Source organism: Oncorhynchus mykiss, chromosome 8, assembly GCF_057628025.1.
Source record: "Oncorhynchus mykiss isolate SJ-2025 chromosome 8, ASM5762802v1, whole genome shotgun sequence".
Classification (NCBI taxonomy): Eukaryota; Metazoa; Chordata; class Actinopteri; order Salmoniformes; family Salmonidae; genus Oncorhynchus; species Oncorhynchus mykiss.
Genome location: NC_143029.1, coordinates 89,937,501 through 89,952,674, shown reverse-complemented (window position 1 = coordinate 89,952,674; position 15,174 = coordinate 89,937,501). Strand labels below are relative to the sequence as shown.

The following is a 15,174-nucleotide window of genomic DNA, read 5'->3' as shown; positions in this document are numbered from 1 at the left end:
AAGAAGGCGCAGCAGCGCCTCTTCAACCTCAGGAGGCTGAAGAAATTCGGCTTGTCACCAAAAGCACTCACAAACTTCTACAGATGCACAATCGAGAGCATCCTGGCGGGCTGTATCACCGCCTGGTATGGCAACTGCACCGCCCTCAACCGTAAGGCTCTCCAGAGGGTAGTGAGGTCTGCACAACGCATCACCGGGGGCAAACTACCTGCCCTCCAGGACACCTACACCACCCGATGTCACAGGAAGGCCATAAAGATCATCAAGGACATCAACCACCCGAGCCACTGCCTGTTCACCCCGCTATCATCCAGAAGGCGAGGTCAGTACAGGTGCATCAAAGCTGGGACCGAGAGACTGAAAAACAGCTTCTATCTCAAGGCCATCAGACTGTTAAACAGCCACCACTAACACTGACACTGACTCAACTCCAGCCACTTTAATAATGGGAATTGATGGGAAAGGACGTAAATATATCACTAGCCACTTTAAACAATGCTACCTTATATAAATGTTACTTACCCTACATTATTCATCTCATATGCATACGTATATACTGTACTCTATATCATCGACGGTATCCTTATGTAATACATGTATCACTAGCCACTTTATACTATACTATGCCACTTTGTTTACATACTCATCTCATTTGTACATACTGTACTCGATACCATCTACTGTATCTTGCCTATGCTGCTCTGTACCATCACTCATTCATATATCCTTATGTACATATTCTTTATCCCCTTACACTGTGTACAAGACAGTAGTTTTGGAATTGTTAGTTAGATTACTTGTTATTACTGCATTGTCGGAACTAGAAGCACAAGCATTTCGCTACACTCGCACTAACATCTGCTAACCATGTGTATGTGACAAATAAAATTTGATTTGATTTGATTTTACATTACGCATTAGATACAGTAACAATTAGATACAGTAACCATTAGATACAGTAACCATTATATACAGTTCAGTAAGCATTAGATACAGTGCAGTAACAATTAGATACAGTGCAGTAACCATTAGATACAGTGACCATTAGATACAGTAACCATTAGATACAGTAACCATTATATACAGTTCAGTAAGCATTAGATACAGTGCAGTAACCATTAGATACAGTAACCATTAGATACAGTGCAGTAAGCATTAGATACAGTGACCATTAGATACAGTAACCATTAGATACAGTAACCATTATATACAGTTCAGTAAGCATTAGATACAGTGCAGTAACAATTAGATACAGTGCAGTAACCATTAGATACAGTGACCATTAGATACAGTAACCATTAGATACAGTAACCATTATATACAGTTCAGTAAGCATTAGATACAGTGCAGTAACCATTAGATACAGTAACCATTAGATACAGTGCAGTAACCATTAGATACAGTAACCATTAGATACAGTGCAGTAAGCATTAGATACAGTAACCATTAGATACAGTGCAGTAACCATTAGATACAGTAAGCATTAGATACAGTAACCATTAGATACAGTGCAGTAACCATTAGATACAGTGCAGTAACCATTAGATACAGTAACAATTAGATACAGTACATTACGCATTAGATACAGCAACCATTAGATACAGTAACCATTAGATACAGTAACCATTACATACAGTGCAGTAACCATTAGGTACAGTAACCATTAGATACAGTGCAGTACGCATTAGATACAGTAAGCATTAGATACAGTAACCATTACATACAGTGCAGTAACCATTAGGTACAGTAACCATTAGATACAGTGCAGTAACCATTAGATACAGTAACCATTAGATACAGTGCAGTACGCATTAGATACAGTAAGCATTAGATACAGTAACCATTAGATACAGTGCAGTAACCATTAGATACAGTGCAGTAACCATTAGATACAGTAACCATTAGATACAGTAACCATTAGATACAGTAACCATTATATACAGTTCAGTAAGCATTAGATACAGTGCAGTAACCATTAGATACAGTAACAATTAGATACAGTGCAGTAAGCATTAGATACAGTGCAGTAACCATTAGATACAGTGACCATTAGATACAGTAACCATTAGATACAGTAACCATTATATACAGTTCAGTAAGCATTAGATACAGTGCAGTAACCATTAGATACAGTAACCATTAGATACAGTGCAGTAACCATTAGATACAGTAACCATTAGATACAGTGCAGTAAGCATTAGATACAGTAACCATTAGATACAGTGCAGTAACCATTAGATACAGTAAGCATTAGATACAGTAACCATTAGATACAGTGCAGTAACCATTAGATACAGTGCAGTAACCATTAGATACAGTAACAATTAGATACAGTACATTACGCATTAGATACAGCAACCATTAGATACAGTAACCATTAGATACAGTAACCATTACATACAGTGCAGTAACCATTAGGTACAGTAACCATTAGATACAGTGCAGTACGCATTAGATACAGTAAGCATTAGATACAGTAACCATTACATACAGTGCAGTAACCATTAGGTACAGTAACCATTAGATACAGTGCAGTAACCATTAGATACAGTAACCATTAGATACAGTGCAGTACGCATTAGATACAGTAAGCATTAGATACAGTAACCATTAGATACAGTGCAGTAACCATTAGATACAGTGCAGTAACCATTAGATACAGTAACCATTAGATACAGTAACCATTAGATACAGTGCAGTAACCATTAGATACAGTGCAGTAACCATTAGATACAGTAACCATTAGATACAGTACATTACGCATTAGATACAGCAACCATTAGATACAGTAACCATTAGATACAGTAACCATTACATACAGTGCAGTACAAGCACAAGCATTTCGCTACACTCGCATTAACATCTGCTAACCATGTGTATGTGACAAATAGAATTTGATTTGATTTGATTTAGTAAGCATTAGATACAGTACAGTAAGCATTAGATACAGTACAGTAACCATTAGATACAGTACAGTAAGCATTAGATACAGTAACCATTAGATACAGTACAGTAAGCATTAGATACAGTGCAGTAAGCATTAGACAGTAACCATTAGATAAAGTAACCATTAGATACAGTACATTACGCATTAGATACAGCAACCATTAGATACAGTAACCATTAGATACAGTAACCATTACATACAGTGCAGTACAAGCACAAGCATTTCACAAGAATTTGATTTGATTTGATTTAGTAAGCATTAGATACAGTACAGTAAGCATTGGATACAATAACCATTAGATACAGCACAGTAAGCATTATATACAGTGCGGTAACCATTAGATACAGTAACCATTAGATACAGTAACCATTAGATACAGTAACCATTAGATACAGTGCAGTAACCATTAGATACAGTAACCATTAGATACAGTAACCATTAGATACAGTGCAGTAAGCATTCGATACAGTAACCATTAGATACAGTAACCATTAGATACAGTAACCATTAGATACAGTGCAGTAAGCATTCGATACAGTAACCATTAGATACAGTGCAGTAAGCATTAGATAGAGTGCAGTAAGCATTAGATAGAGTGCAGTAACCATTAGATGCAGTAACCATTAGAAACAGTACATTATGCATTAGATACAGTACAGTAAGCATTAGATACAGTGCAGTAAGCATTAGATACAGTGGCCATTAGATACAGTAACCATTAGGTACAGTAACCATTAGATACAGTGCAGTAACCATTAGATACAGTAACCATTAGATACAGTAACCATTAGATACAGTAACCATTAGATACAGTAACCATTAGATACAGGAACCGTTAGATACAGTACAGTACGCATTAGATACAGTAACCATTAGATACAGTAACCATTAGATACAGTGCAGTAACCATTAGAGACAGTGCAGGAACCATTAGATACAGTAACCATTAGATACAGTAAACATTAGATACAGTAACTATTAGATACAGTAAGCATTAGATACAGTGCAGTAAGCATTAGATACAGTAACCATTAGATACAGTTCAGTAAGCATGAGATACAGTACATTACGCATTAGATACAGTAACCATTAGATACAGTACATTACACATTAAAATACAGTAACCATTAGATACAGTAACCATTAGATACAGTACATTACGCATTAGATACAGTAACCATTAGATACAGTAACCATTAGATACAGTAACCATTAGATACAGTAACCATTAGATACAGTACATTATGCATTAGATACAGTAACCATTAGATACAGTAACCATTAGATACAGTACATTACGCATTAGATACAGTAACCATTAGATACAGTAACCATTAGATACAGTACATTACGCATTAGATACAGTACAGTAACCATTAGATACAGTAACCATTAGATACAGTAACCATTAGATACAGTAACCATTAGATACAGTACATTACGCATTCGATACAGTAACCATTAGATACAGTACATTACGCATTAGATACAGTAACCATTAGATACAGTAACCATTAGATACAGTACATTACACATTAGATACAGTACAGTAAGCATTAGATACAGTAACCATTAGATACAGTAACCATTAGATACAGTAACCATTAGATACAGTGCAGTAAGCATTAGATACAGTACAGTAAGCCTTAGATACAGTACCCATTAGATACAGTAAGCATTAGATACAGTAACCATTAGATACAGTAAGCATTAGATACAGTAACCATTAGATACAGTTACCATTAGATACAGTAAGCATTAGATACAGTAACCATTAGATACAGTACATTACGCATTAGATACAGTACATTACATATTAGAGACAGTAACCATTAGATACAGTACAGTAACCATTAGATACAGTAACCATTAGATACAGTACAGTAACCATTAGATACAGTACAGTAAGCATTAGATACAGTAACCATTAGATACAGTACAGTAACCATTAGATACAGTACAGTAAGCATTAGATACAGTAAGCATTAGATACAGTAACTATTAGATACAGTAACCATTAGATACAGTGCAGTAACCATTAGATACAGTAACCATTAGATACAGTAACCATTAGATACAGTAACTATTAGATACAGTAACCATTAGATACAGTAACCATTAGATACAGTAACCATTAGATACAGTGCAGTGAGCATTAGATACAGTAACCAATAGATACAGTGCAGTAAGCATTAGATACAGTTACCATTAGATACAGTACAGTAAGCATGAGACTTTCTAAGGTCTTCGAAAGCCAAGTCAACAAACGGATCATCGACCATTTCGAATCCCACCGTACCTTCTCCGCTATGCAATCTGGTTTCAGAGCTGGTCATGGGTGCACCTCAGCCACGCTCAAGGTTCTAAACGATATTATAACCGCCATCGATAAGAGACATTACTGTGCAGCCGTATTCATCGACCTGGCCAAGGCTTTCGACTCTGTCAATCATCGCATTCTTATTGGCAGACTCAACAGCCTTGGTTTCTCAAATGATTGCCTCACCTGGTTCACCAACTACTTCTCTGATAGAGTTCAGTCTCTATGGGGATGCCACAGGGTTCAATTCTCGGACCGACTCTCTTCTCTGTATACATCAATGATGTCGCACTTGCTGCTGGCTATTCTCTGATCCACCTCTACGCAGACGACACCATTCTGTATACTTCTGGCCCTTCTAACAACCCTCCAGACGAGCTTCAATGCCATACAACACTCCTTCGTTGGCCTCCAACTGCTCTTAAATGGAAGTAAAACTAAATGCATGCTCTTCAACCGATCGCTGCCCGCACAACAAATTGCAAATATCACTGAAGCTGGAGTCTTATATCTCCCTCACTAACTTTAAGCATCAGCTGTCAGAGCAGCTTACCGATCACTGCACCTGTACACAGACCATCTATAAATAGCCCATCCAACTACCTCATCCCCATATTGTTATTTTTTTTCCCTTTGCACCCCAGTATCTCTACTTACATTAATCTTCTGCACGTCTATCACTCCAGTGTTTAATTGCTAAATTGTCATTATTTTGCCACTATGGCCTATTTATTGCCTTACCACCCTAATCTTACTACATTTGCACACACTGTACATAGACTTTTGCTATTGTGTTATTGACTGTACGTTTGTTTATGTGTAACTCTGTGTTGTTGTTTTTGTCGCACTGCTTTGCTTTATCTTGGCCAGGTCGCAGTTGTAAATGAGAACTTGTTCTCAACTGGCCTACCTGGTTAAATAAAGGTGAAATAAAAAAAATAAAAAAAATAAATAAAAAGGACTCCCAATCACAGCCGGTTGTGATACAGCCTGGAAACGAACCAGGGTCTGTAGTAACGCCTCTAGCACTGAGATGCAGTGCCTTAGATCACTGCTCCACCTGGGAGCCCCAGTGCAGTAAGCTTTAGGTACAGTAAGCTTTAGATACAGTAAGCTTGAGATAGAGTGCAGTAAGGTTTAGATACAGTAAGCTTTACATACAGTAATATTTAGATACAGTAAGCTTGAGATACAGTAAGCTTGAGATAGAGTGCAGTAAGGTTTAGATACAGTAAGCTTTAGATACAGCAATCTTTAGATACAGTAAGCTTGAGATATAGTAAGCTTGAGATAGAGTGCAGTAATGTTTAGATACAGTAAGCTTTAGATACAGTAATCTTTAGATACAGTAAGCTTGAGATACAGTAAGCTTGAGATAGAGTGCAGTAAGGTTTAGATACAGTAAGCTTCAGATACAGTGCAGTAAGCATTAGATACAGTGCAGTAAGCATTAGACACAGTGCAGTAAGCATTAGATACAGTGCAGTAAGCATTAGACACAGTGCAGTAAGCATTAGATACAGTGCAGTAAGCTTCAGATACAGTGCAGTAAGCTTTAGATACAGTAAGCTTTAGATAGAGTGCAGTAAGCATCAGATACAGCAACCATTAGATACAGTGCAGTAAGCATTAGATACAGTGCAGTAAGCATTAGACACAGTGCAATAAGCATCAGATACAGTGCAGTAAGCATCAGATAGAGTGCAGTAAGCTTTAGAGCCATCAACAAAACCAAACAACCCAAAGCACGTGTCAAAAATGAAGCAAAGCTTTGAGAGCAACAGAAAGCTGTGGCTGCACTCGGCAGATAAACGAGCACTCGGCAGATAAACGAGCACTCGGCAGATAAACGAGCACTCGGCAGATAAACGAGCACTCGGCAGATAAACGAGCACTCGGCAGATAAACGAGCACTCGGCAGATAAACGAGCACTCGGCAGATAAACGAGCACTCGGCAGATAAACGAGCACTCGGCAGATAAACGAGCACGTACAGCTTGTTTGACGGTCTAGCCATGCAGGGCATTTACTGTACACTGGCTGGAGCATCGCTGGTGGAGGGGGGGGGGGGGCAGTGGTGGGGGGGGGGGGGGGGGGGGGGGGCAGTGGTGGTGGGGGGGGGGTGCAGCAGGTAGGAAGTGAAGGAGGAGGCAGCTTGTATTGTTTTACATACAGTACCATGGCTCGATATCCAGGCGATGGTTTGGTGTCAAATTGACCGTTGGCAAAGCTCGACTGTGACAGGTCGCTCCGGGCTTCGTCCAAGCCGCGCGACTCCTCTCTCTGTAGTGGTGCGTCGTGGGTAATCCGGTCCAAGTCTGTCGCCTCCTCACGTGACACACTGGCGACCTCTGACCTTTCATCTGTCTTTGTGATGACCACAGAGGAATACGGAGCTTCAGTCTTCTGAAGTGTGTTAACGTCTCTCATCTTCAGTGAGTTAATACCACCCAATTCGTCTTCAGTCTCAGTCTGGTTTAAGTTAAGTGTCTCGTTGCTGGTCTCCATAGACGTGGTCTTAGCATCTACCTCACCGCCAGTCTCTTCTTCATTCAAGGTGAATTGGGTATCGTTCTCCTTCGGTCGGGTCAGACCGTCTCCAACGTCATCCTCCTTGATGGAAAGACTCCCCCCTCCTTCATCCTGGTCGGTGAAGGTTGCGCCGTTATCCATCTGGTCACCGGCGTCCATCTTGTCTTCAGACTCCATTTCCCTCAGGATGATGAGTGTTCCTCTCTTGTCCAAGATGGCCGTAGAGACTTCCTGTCTGACTGTCCCGGGACTGATATTTAGCTCTGGAGACAACGGTGATTTCTTTCCTTCTCCGTCCTCTTTTTCTTCGTCCGTCTCTCTGTCCATCCTGGTGATGTCCTCCAAGGTGTCCTCCAGAGTCATCAGGCAACTCCCCTGTGCTCCAGCAGTCTCCGCCCCCACCATAAAATCACTAGGGTCCACCATGCCTGGCTTGTCTGTAGCCTATCAGGGAGAGACTTGGCTTACAGTGACCACACAGACAAAATGAGATACACAGAGACACACACAGAGACACACACACAGAAACACACAGAGACACACACAGGGACACACAGAGACACACAGAGAGACACACAGAGACACACACAGAGACACACAGACACACACAGAGACACACACAGAGACACACACAGAGACACACACAGAGACACACACAGAGACACACAGAGAGACACACAGACACAAGGACAGATGGAGACACAGACAGACAGACCTACATACTATACACATACTAGGTTGAGACTTAGCTACAGTGACCACACAGACACATGGAGTGACACGTACACACACGTACACACACACGGACTGTCTTACCTCAATGGCATTAGCTTGTACCTCCTGCTGCATCTCTTCCTCAGCAGCAGGAACCTCCTCTGGCTCCTACAGAGAAAACACAGTTATATATGATATAGAATACAGACAATACAACAGGCATTCAGTCTCCATGGGTTCGTGTTGTAAGTAGTATCCATGTAAGTGTCCGGTTCTGTTCTTCTGCAGCTTAATACCCCCTGACCATGTGGCCATTCCTTTTTTTTGTGTGTAGAAAACACGACCCGTCTAACTGCGCTCCTTAAAACACCCGCCCGCTTAACCCAGAAAGCTAGCTGCACCAATGTGTCAGAGGAAACACCGTTCAACTGGCGACCAGGTTCAGCCTGCAGGCACCCGGGCCGCCACAAGGAGTCGCTAGAGCGCGATGAGCCAAGTAACCCGGACGACGCCGGGCCAAACCTTCCCGTTACCCGGACGATGCCGGGCCAAACCCTCCAGTAACCCGGACGACGCTGGACCAAACCCTCCCGTAACCCGGACGACGCCGGGCCAAACCCTCCCGTTACCCGGACGACGCTGGGCCAAACCCTCCCGTAACCGGGACGACGCTGGGCCAAACCCTCCCGTAACCGGGACGACGCTGGGCCAAACCCTCCCGTAACCCGGACGACGCTGGGCCAAACCCTCCCGTAACCGGGACGACGCTGGGACAAATGAGCGCCGTTCTATGGGACTCCTGACCACGGCCAGTTGTGGCACAGCCCGGGAATGAACCCTGGTCTGTAGTAATGCCTCTAGCACTGCGATCTAGTGCTTTGGACCGCTGTGCCACTCGGTCCATTCCTGCTCATGCGGGGGGAAACTCAGGAACCCAGGACCCTCCATGCAGTTAGCTATTAGTCCAGCCTGGCTTTTTATGTCCTTCGTGTGCAGTGGTTCACTCCTTGGAGGGAGCGATAACAGTCCTCCTACCTGGGACCGTACTCCTGTCACAGCCAGGGTACCCATGCAGTTATCTAGTCCCACCCTACAGCTTATGTTCATCTTACGGATTTCCTCTGATTCTCTGAGAGAGAGAGAGAGTGCTGTATATCCATGCAGTGCACCACTACCCATTCAGTTATCTAAGCCACCCTCGCTCGTCTCTTACATCTGCTGGGGTGTGTACTGTCACACACACACACACACACACACACACACACACACACACACACCAGTCTTCTGAAGTGCTGCCATGGGATAAGAAAAGTATCTTCTCCTACCTAAGACCAGACTTCAGTCTGACTCGGTCCCAACCAGCCATGCGGTTATTCTTATACTCCCCCCTCTCTAGAACCTGGATCTTACTGGTGGGTCCTGTCGGGTGTCTAGTGGTTCAATCATAGGTGCCTCCTCCACTCCCCCGCTGTGGGAGCGTGCTGGAGAAGACGTGGACAGTCTCTTCAGTCCCGGGGCGTCAGCACCGCCTGGTATCTCTAGGAAGGAGCTGATGTCTCTCTGGTGCTTCGCCTTCTCCTCCAACTCTTCTGTGTCCTGAACCACCAACCAGAGAGCAGGATACAAGGACGTGAGGTGCTGGTCGACCAATAACCAAGCAGAATGCAAGCAGGCAGGGAGTAGGGTAGGTGGTTATTAGGCAGGCGGGACAAGGGTCGGGAGACTTTGTTTTGTGTTTTCTATTGAATCTTTGATTGTCTAAGATGTGGTGAAGATATATCTGACTAGTAGTTTATGTTTATTGAACATAATATTGTCGTCTTGTTTTGTTCTTCACAGCAGCAGAACGTCATGCTAAATGCATCATGTGTTTGGTTTTGTCGCCAACCTCTAACATGAGAAAAAACGCTCTCTCCTTTAATTCGCCTCATGAAACTGTACTGGGAAAACACCAGGGGATCCATAAGCAACATTATGTTGTGTCTAGTGCTTTATACCAGGCCTATACAGTACATAGTAGATAGAGGGTAGGTGAGTTTTGTCCTCTAAGGCTGTGGATCAAATAATGGTCAGAATCAACTCGTCCTTAGTTGCTACCAACATTTGTAGCCAACATGGCAACATAAAACACGCAACCTGATTCCTCAACAAAACTGCACCAACAGAAAATGAGATGTTATTGAATAATGCGCGACGTGGCCTCCTGATTGGTTGCATCACCGCCTGGTATGGCAACTGCTCGGCCCCTGACCGTGGGGGCACTACGGAGGGTAGTGAGTACGGCCCAGTACGTCACTGGGGCCAAGCTTCCTGCCATCCAGGACCTCTATACCAGGCGGTGTCAGAGGAAAGCCCTAAAAATTGTCAAAGACTCCAGCCACCCTAGTCATAGACTGTTCTCTCTGCTTCCGCACGGCAAGCGGTACCGGAGGGCCAAGTCTAGGTCCAAAAGGCTCCTTAACAGCTTCCACCCCCAAGCCATAAGACTGCTGAACAATTAATCAAATGGCCACCCAGACTATTTACATTGCCCCCCCCCCTCTCTTTACACCACTGCTACTCTCTGTTGTTGTCATCTATACATAGTGACTTTAATAACTCTACCTACATGTACATATTACCTCCATCACCTCGACTAACCAGACTACATAGTCTCTCTGTTATCATCTATACATAGTGACTTTAATAACTCTACCTACATGTACATATTACCTCCATTACCTCGACTAACCAGACAATATAGTCTCTCTGTTGTTGTCATCTATACATAGTGACTTTAATAACTCTACCTACACGTTCATATTACCTCCATTACCTCGACTAACCAGACTACATAGTGACTTTAATAACTCTACCTACATGTTCATATTACCTCCATCACCAAGACTAACCAGACTATATAGTCTCTCTGTTATCATCTACACATAGTGACTTTAATAACTCTACCTACATGTACATATTACCTCCATCACCTCGACTAACCAGACTATATAGTCTCTCTGTTGTTGTCATCTATACATAGTGACTTTAATAACTCTACCTTCATGTTCATATTACCTCCATCACCTCGACTAACCAGACTACATAGTCTCTCTGTTATCATCTATACATAGTGACTTTAATAACTCTACCTTCATGTTCATATTACCTCCATCACCTCGACTAACCAGACTACATAGTCTCTCTGTTGTTGTCATCTATACATAGTGACTTTAATAACTCTACCTTCATGTACATATTACCTCCATTACCTCGACTAACCAGACTACATAGTCTCTCTGTTGTTGTCATCTATACATAGTGACTTTAATAACTCTACCTACACGTTCATATTACCTCCATTACCTCGACTAACCAGACTACATAGTCTCTCTGTTATCATCTATACATAGTGACTTTAATAACTCTACCTACATGTACATATTACCTCCATTACCTCGACTAACCAGACAATATAGTCTCTCTGTTGTTATTTTACTGATGCTCTTTAATTATTTGTTACTTTTTATTTCTTGTTCTTATAATATATATTTTTTTAACTGCATTGTTGGTTAAAGGGCCCGCTCTACACCTGCGGGATTCGGTGCGAATGTGACTAATACCATTTTGATTTGATGTGGCCAAGCACAAACATCTAGATGTATGCATTTCAAACTGAACGATCGTTTAACTGAAACTCTAAGCCGTTGTGACAGTATGTATGTGGAGGCAGCAGCAGGCCATGCTGACAGGACAAGACGTAGGAGCTTATGGTCCATCATGTGAAGCAGAGAGCTGGACCACGTATATAGAGAGATGTCGCGGCTCCATCTATTGGCTCTGACCAGCAGTATCGCGCTGGTGGTCATGACGATGAAACACAGAGTACCTGCGTCTTCTTTTCAGAGTAGTCCTCCTCTGGCTCCGACTGACAGCAGAAAGAACGGACGACACAACAGAGAGAGGGAGGGAGGACCGTGGGGGAGGGAGGGCCGTGAGGGAGGGAGGACCGTTGGGGAGGGAGGGCCGTGGGGGAGAGAGGGAGGGCCATTGGGGAGAGAGGGAGGGCCGTGGGGGAGGGAGGGAGGGCACAGTAGAGGGAGGGAGGGCCGTGAGGGAGGGATGGTCGTGGGGGAGGGAGGGAGGGAGGGAGGGAGGGAGGGAGGGAGGGAGGGAGGGAGGGAGGGAGGGAGGTGAGGACAGAGTAGAGAGAGGTAAGGAGTTGAGGACAGCATAGAGGTAGGGCAAGGAGGGAGGTGAGGACACAGTAGAGAGGTAGGGAGGGAGGTGAGGACACAGTAAAGAGGTAGGGAGGGAGGTGAGGGTAGGGAGGTGAAGGGAAGGAGGGAGGTAAGGACACAGTAAAGGGAGGGAAGGAGGACACAACAGAGGGAAGGAGGGAAGGAGACAGGGTCAGGTACAGAATCAGGAAACCCTGAGCTACTAGTCCTTCACATAAATATATTAACAACATGCAGACTTAAACCCAATATATATCTGCTGCTTTGCAGAAAGTAGACTAATCCACTATACTGAAAAGCATGCACCCCTAGAGCATCTAAAATAAAAATTCATTGTAAATACAAGAAATAAACAGCTTCAGTATCGGCTCTTCACAGCCTCAACGACCCCCGTTTGACTGAAAACTTTCATGCTTCTAGACTCCGGACTGGGATCTTCTCCTGGATATACCTACTAACCTCGGAGGCCGTGGTTTCCCCGTCCAAGTCAAAGTCAGTTTGCTCGCTGTCCGTCTTGTTATTGAAAACAGACAGCGGAACCAATCAGAAAGCAGGGAATGAGAGAGAGAAGCAGTACAAACGTTGAGTATTCCTCCTTAACAGTGACAGTCACAATCATGAATGGAGAGAAGGGTTGGATGCATTGGGAAATACATAGAGGTCGCTATATATGCTTTACAAAAAAAACTACAAAGATAAAGCTATGCAAAAAAAAGAAGAAGAGATAAGCAAGATTAATTTGTAAACAGACAGAGGAAGTAGAAACTGTTAGCGTTGAACAGACAGAGGAAGTAGAAACCGTTAAAGTTGAACAGACAGAGGAAGTAGAAACTGTTAGCGTTGAACAGACAGAGGAAGTAGAAACTGTTAGTGTTGAACAGACAGAGGAAGTAGAAACTGTTAGCGTTGAACAGACAGAGGAAGTAGAAACTGTTAACGGTGAACGGTGACGTAGTGGTTTAAGGCCTTCTATAGTAGAGTTACTGATGTAGTAGTGGTTTAAGGCCTACTATAGTAGAGTTACTGATGTAGTAGTGGTTTAAGGCCTTCTATAGTAGAGTTACTGATGTAGTAGTGGATTAGGGCCTACTATAGTAGAGTTACTGATGTAATAGTGGGTTAAGGCCTACTATAGTAGAGTTACTGATGTAATAGTGGGTTAAGGCCTACTATAGTAGAGTTACTGATGTAGTAGTGGTTTAAGGCCTACTATAGTAGAGTTACTGATGTAGTAGTGGTTTAAGGCCTACTATAGTAGAGTTACTGATGTAGTAGTGGTTTAAGGCCTACTATAGTAGAGTTACTGATGTAGTAGTGGTTTAAGGACTACTATAGTAGAGTTACTGATGTAGTAGTGGTTTAAGGCCTACTATAGTAGAGTTACTGATGTAGTAGTGGTTTAAGGCCTACTATAGTAGAGTTACTGATGTAGTAGTGGTTTAAGGCCTTCTATAGTAGAGTTACTGATGTAGTAGTGGTTTAAGGCCTACTATAGTAGAGTTACTGATGTAGTAGTGGTTTAAGGCCTTCTATAGTAGAGTTACTGATGTAGTAGTGGATTAGGGCCTACTATAGTAGAGTTACTGATGTAATAGTGGGTTAAGGCCTACTATAGTAGAGTTACTGATGTAATAGTGGGTTAAGGCCTACTATAGTAGAGTTACTGATGTAGTAGTGGTTTAAGGCCTACTATAGTAGAGTTACTGATGTAGTAGTGGTTTAAGGCCTACTATAGTAGAGTTACTGATGTAGTAGTGGTTTAAGGCCTACTATAGTAGAGTTACTGATGTAGTAGTGGTTTAAGGACTACTATAGTAGAGTTACTGATGTAGTAGTGGTTTAAGGCCTACTATAGTAGAGTTACTGATGTAGTAGTGGTTTAAGGCCTACTATAGTAGAGTTACTGATGTAGTAGTGGTTTAAGGCCTACTATAGTAGAGTGGGACATATTGGAGTGCCAACAAAGAAGCTCGTCAAAGGTAATGAATGTTTTATATTTTATTTCTGCGTTTTGTGTAGCGCCGGCTACGCTAATTATGTTGTTTACGTCCCCTTACCGACAGTAATCAGAAAATCCAATGTCCACAGATAACTGTTTAGGATTCACTCTATCTAGAGTTCTCTACAGGTCAGACAGGCTTCAGTGGAGCTGTTACTAGGAAGGCTATCGTTGCCTTTCCTTAGACCAAGGCACCAATACAATTCAGAGGACATATTTTTTTCTACCAGCCTTTTGAGTTTAAGATTCATCCAACTCAGAGATGAGTTGAGACCAAACTGCTGAACCCTGGACATTGATACGGGCACTCTTTAATACACACCAAACTAACCTCATTACGGCTAACCTCATTACGGCTAACCTCATTACGGCTAACCTCATTACGGCTAACCTCATTACGGCTAACCTCATTACGGCTAATCTCATTACGGCTAACCTCTTT

At 42.6% G+C, this 15,174-nt stretch overlaps 1 protein-coding gene across 1 annotated transcript in view; it reads right to left on the bottom strand.

Annotated features, from left to right (window-relative positions):
• The window catches only part of LOC110512128 (uncharacterized), a 101,123-nt gene that overhangs the window by 23,663 nt on the left and 62,286 nt on the right, over positions 1–15,174 (bottom strand). Inside the window, exons 13-17 of the mRNA XM_090182934.1 lie at positions 13,193–13,246; positions 12,382–12,420; positions 9,924–10,109; positions 8,616–8,681; positions 7,446–8,243 (exon numbers count right to left, since the gene is read on the bottom strand). Of these exons, the coding sequence (XP_090039060.1) occupies positions 7,446–8,243; positions 8,616–8,681; positions 9,924–10,109; positions 12,382–12,420; positions 13,193–13,246 (1,143 nt within the window). The remainder of the gene's footprint in view (positions 1–7,445; positions 8,244–8,615; positions 8,682–9,923; positions 10,110–12,381; positions 12,421–13,192; positions 13,247–15,174) is intronic.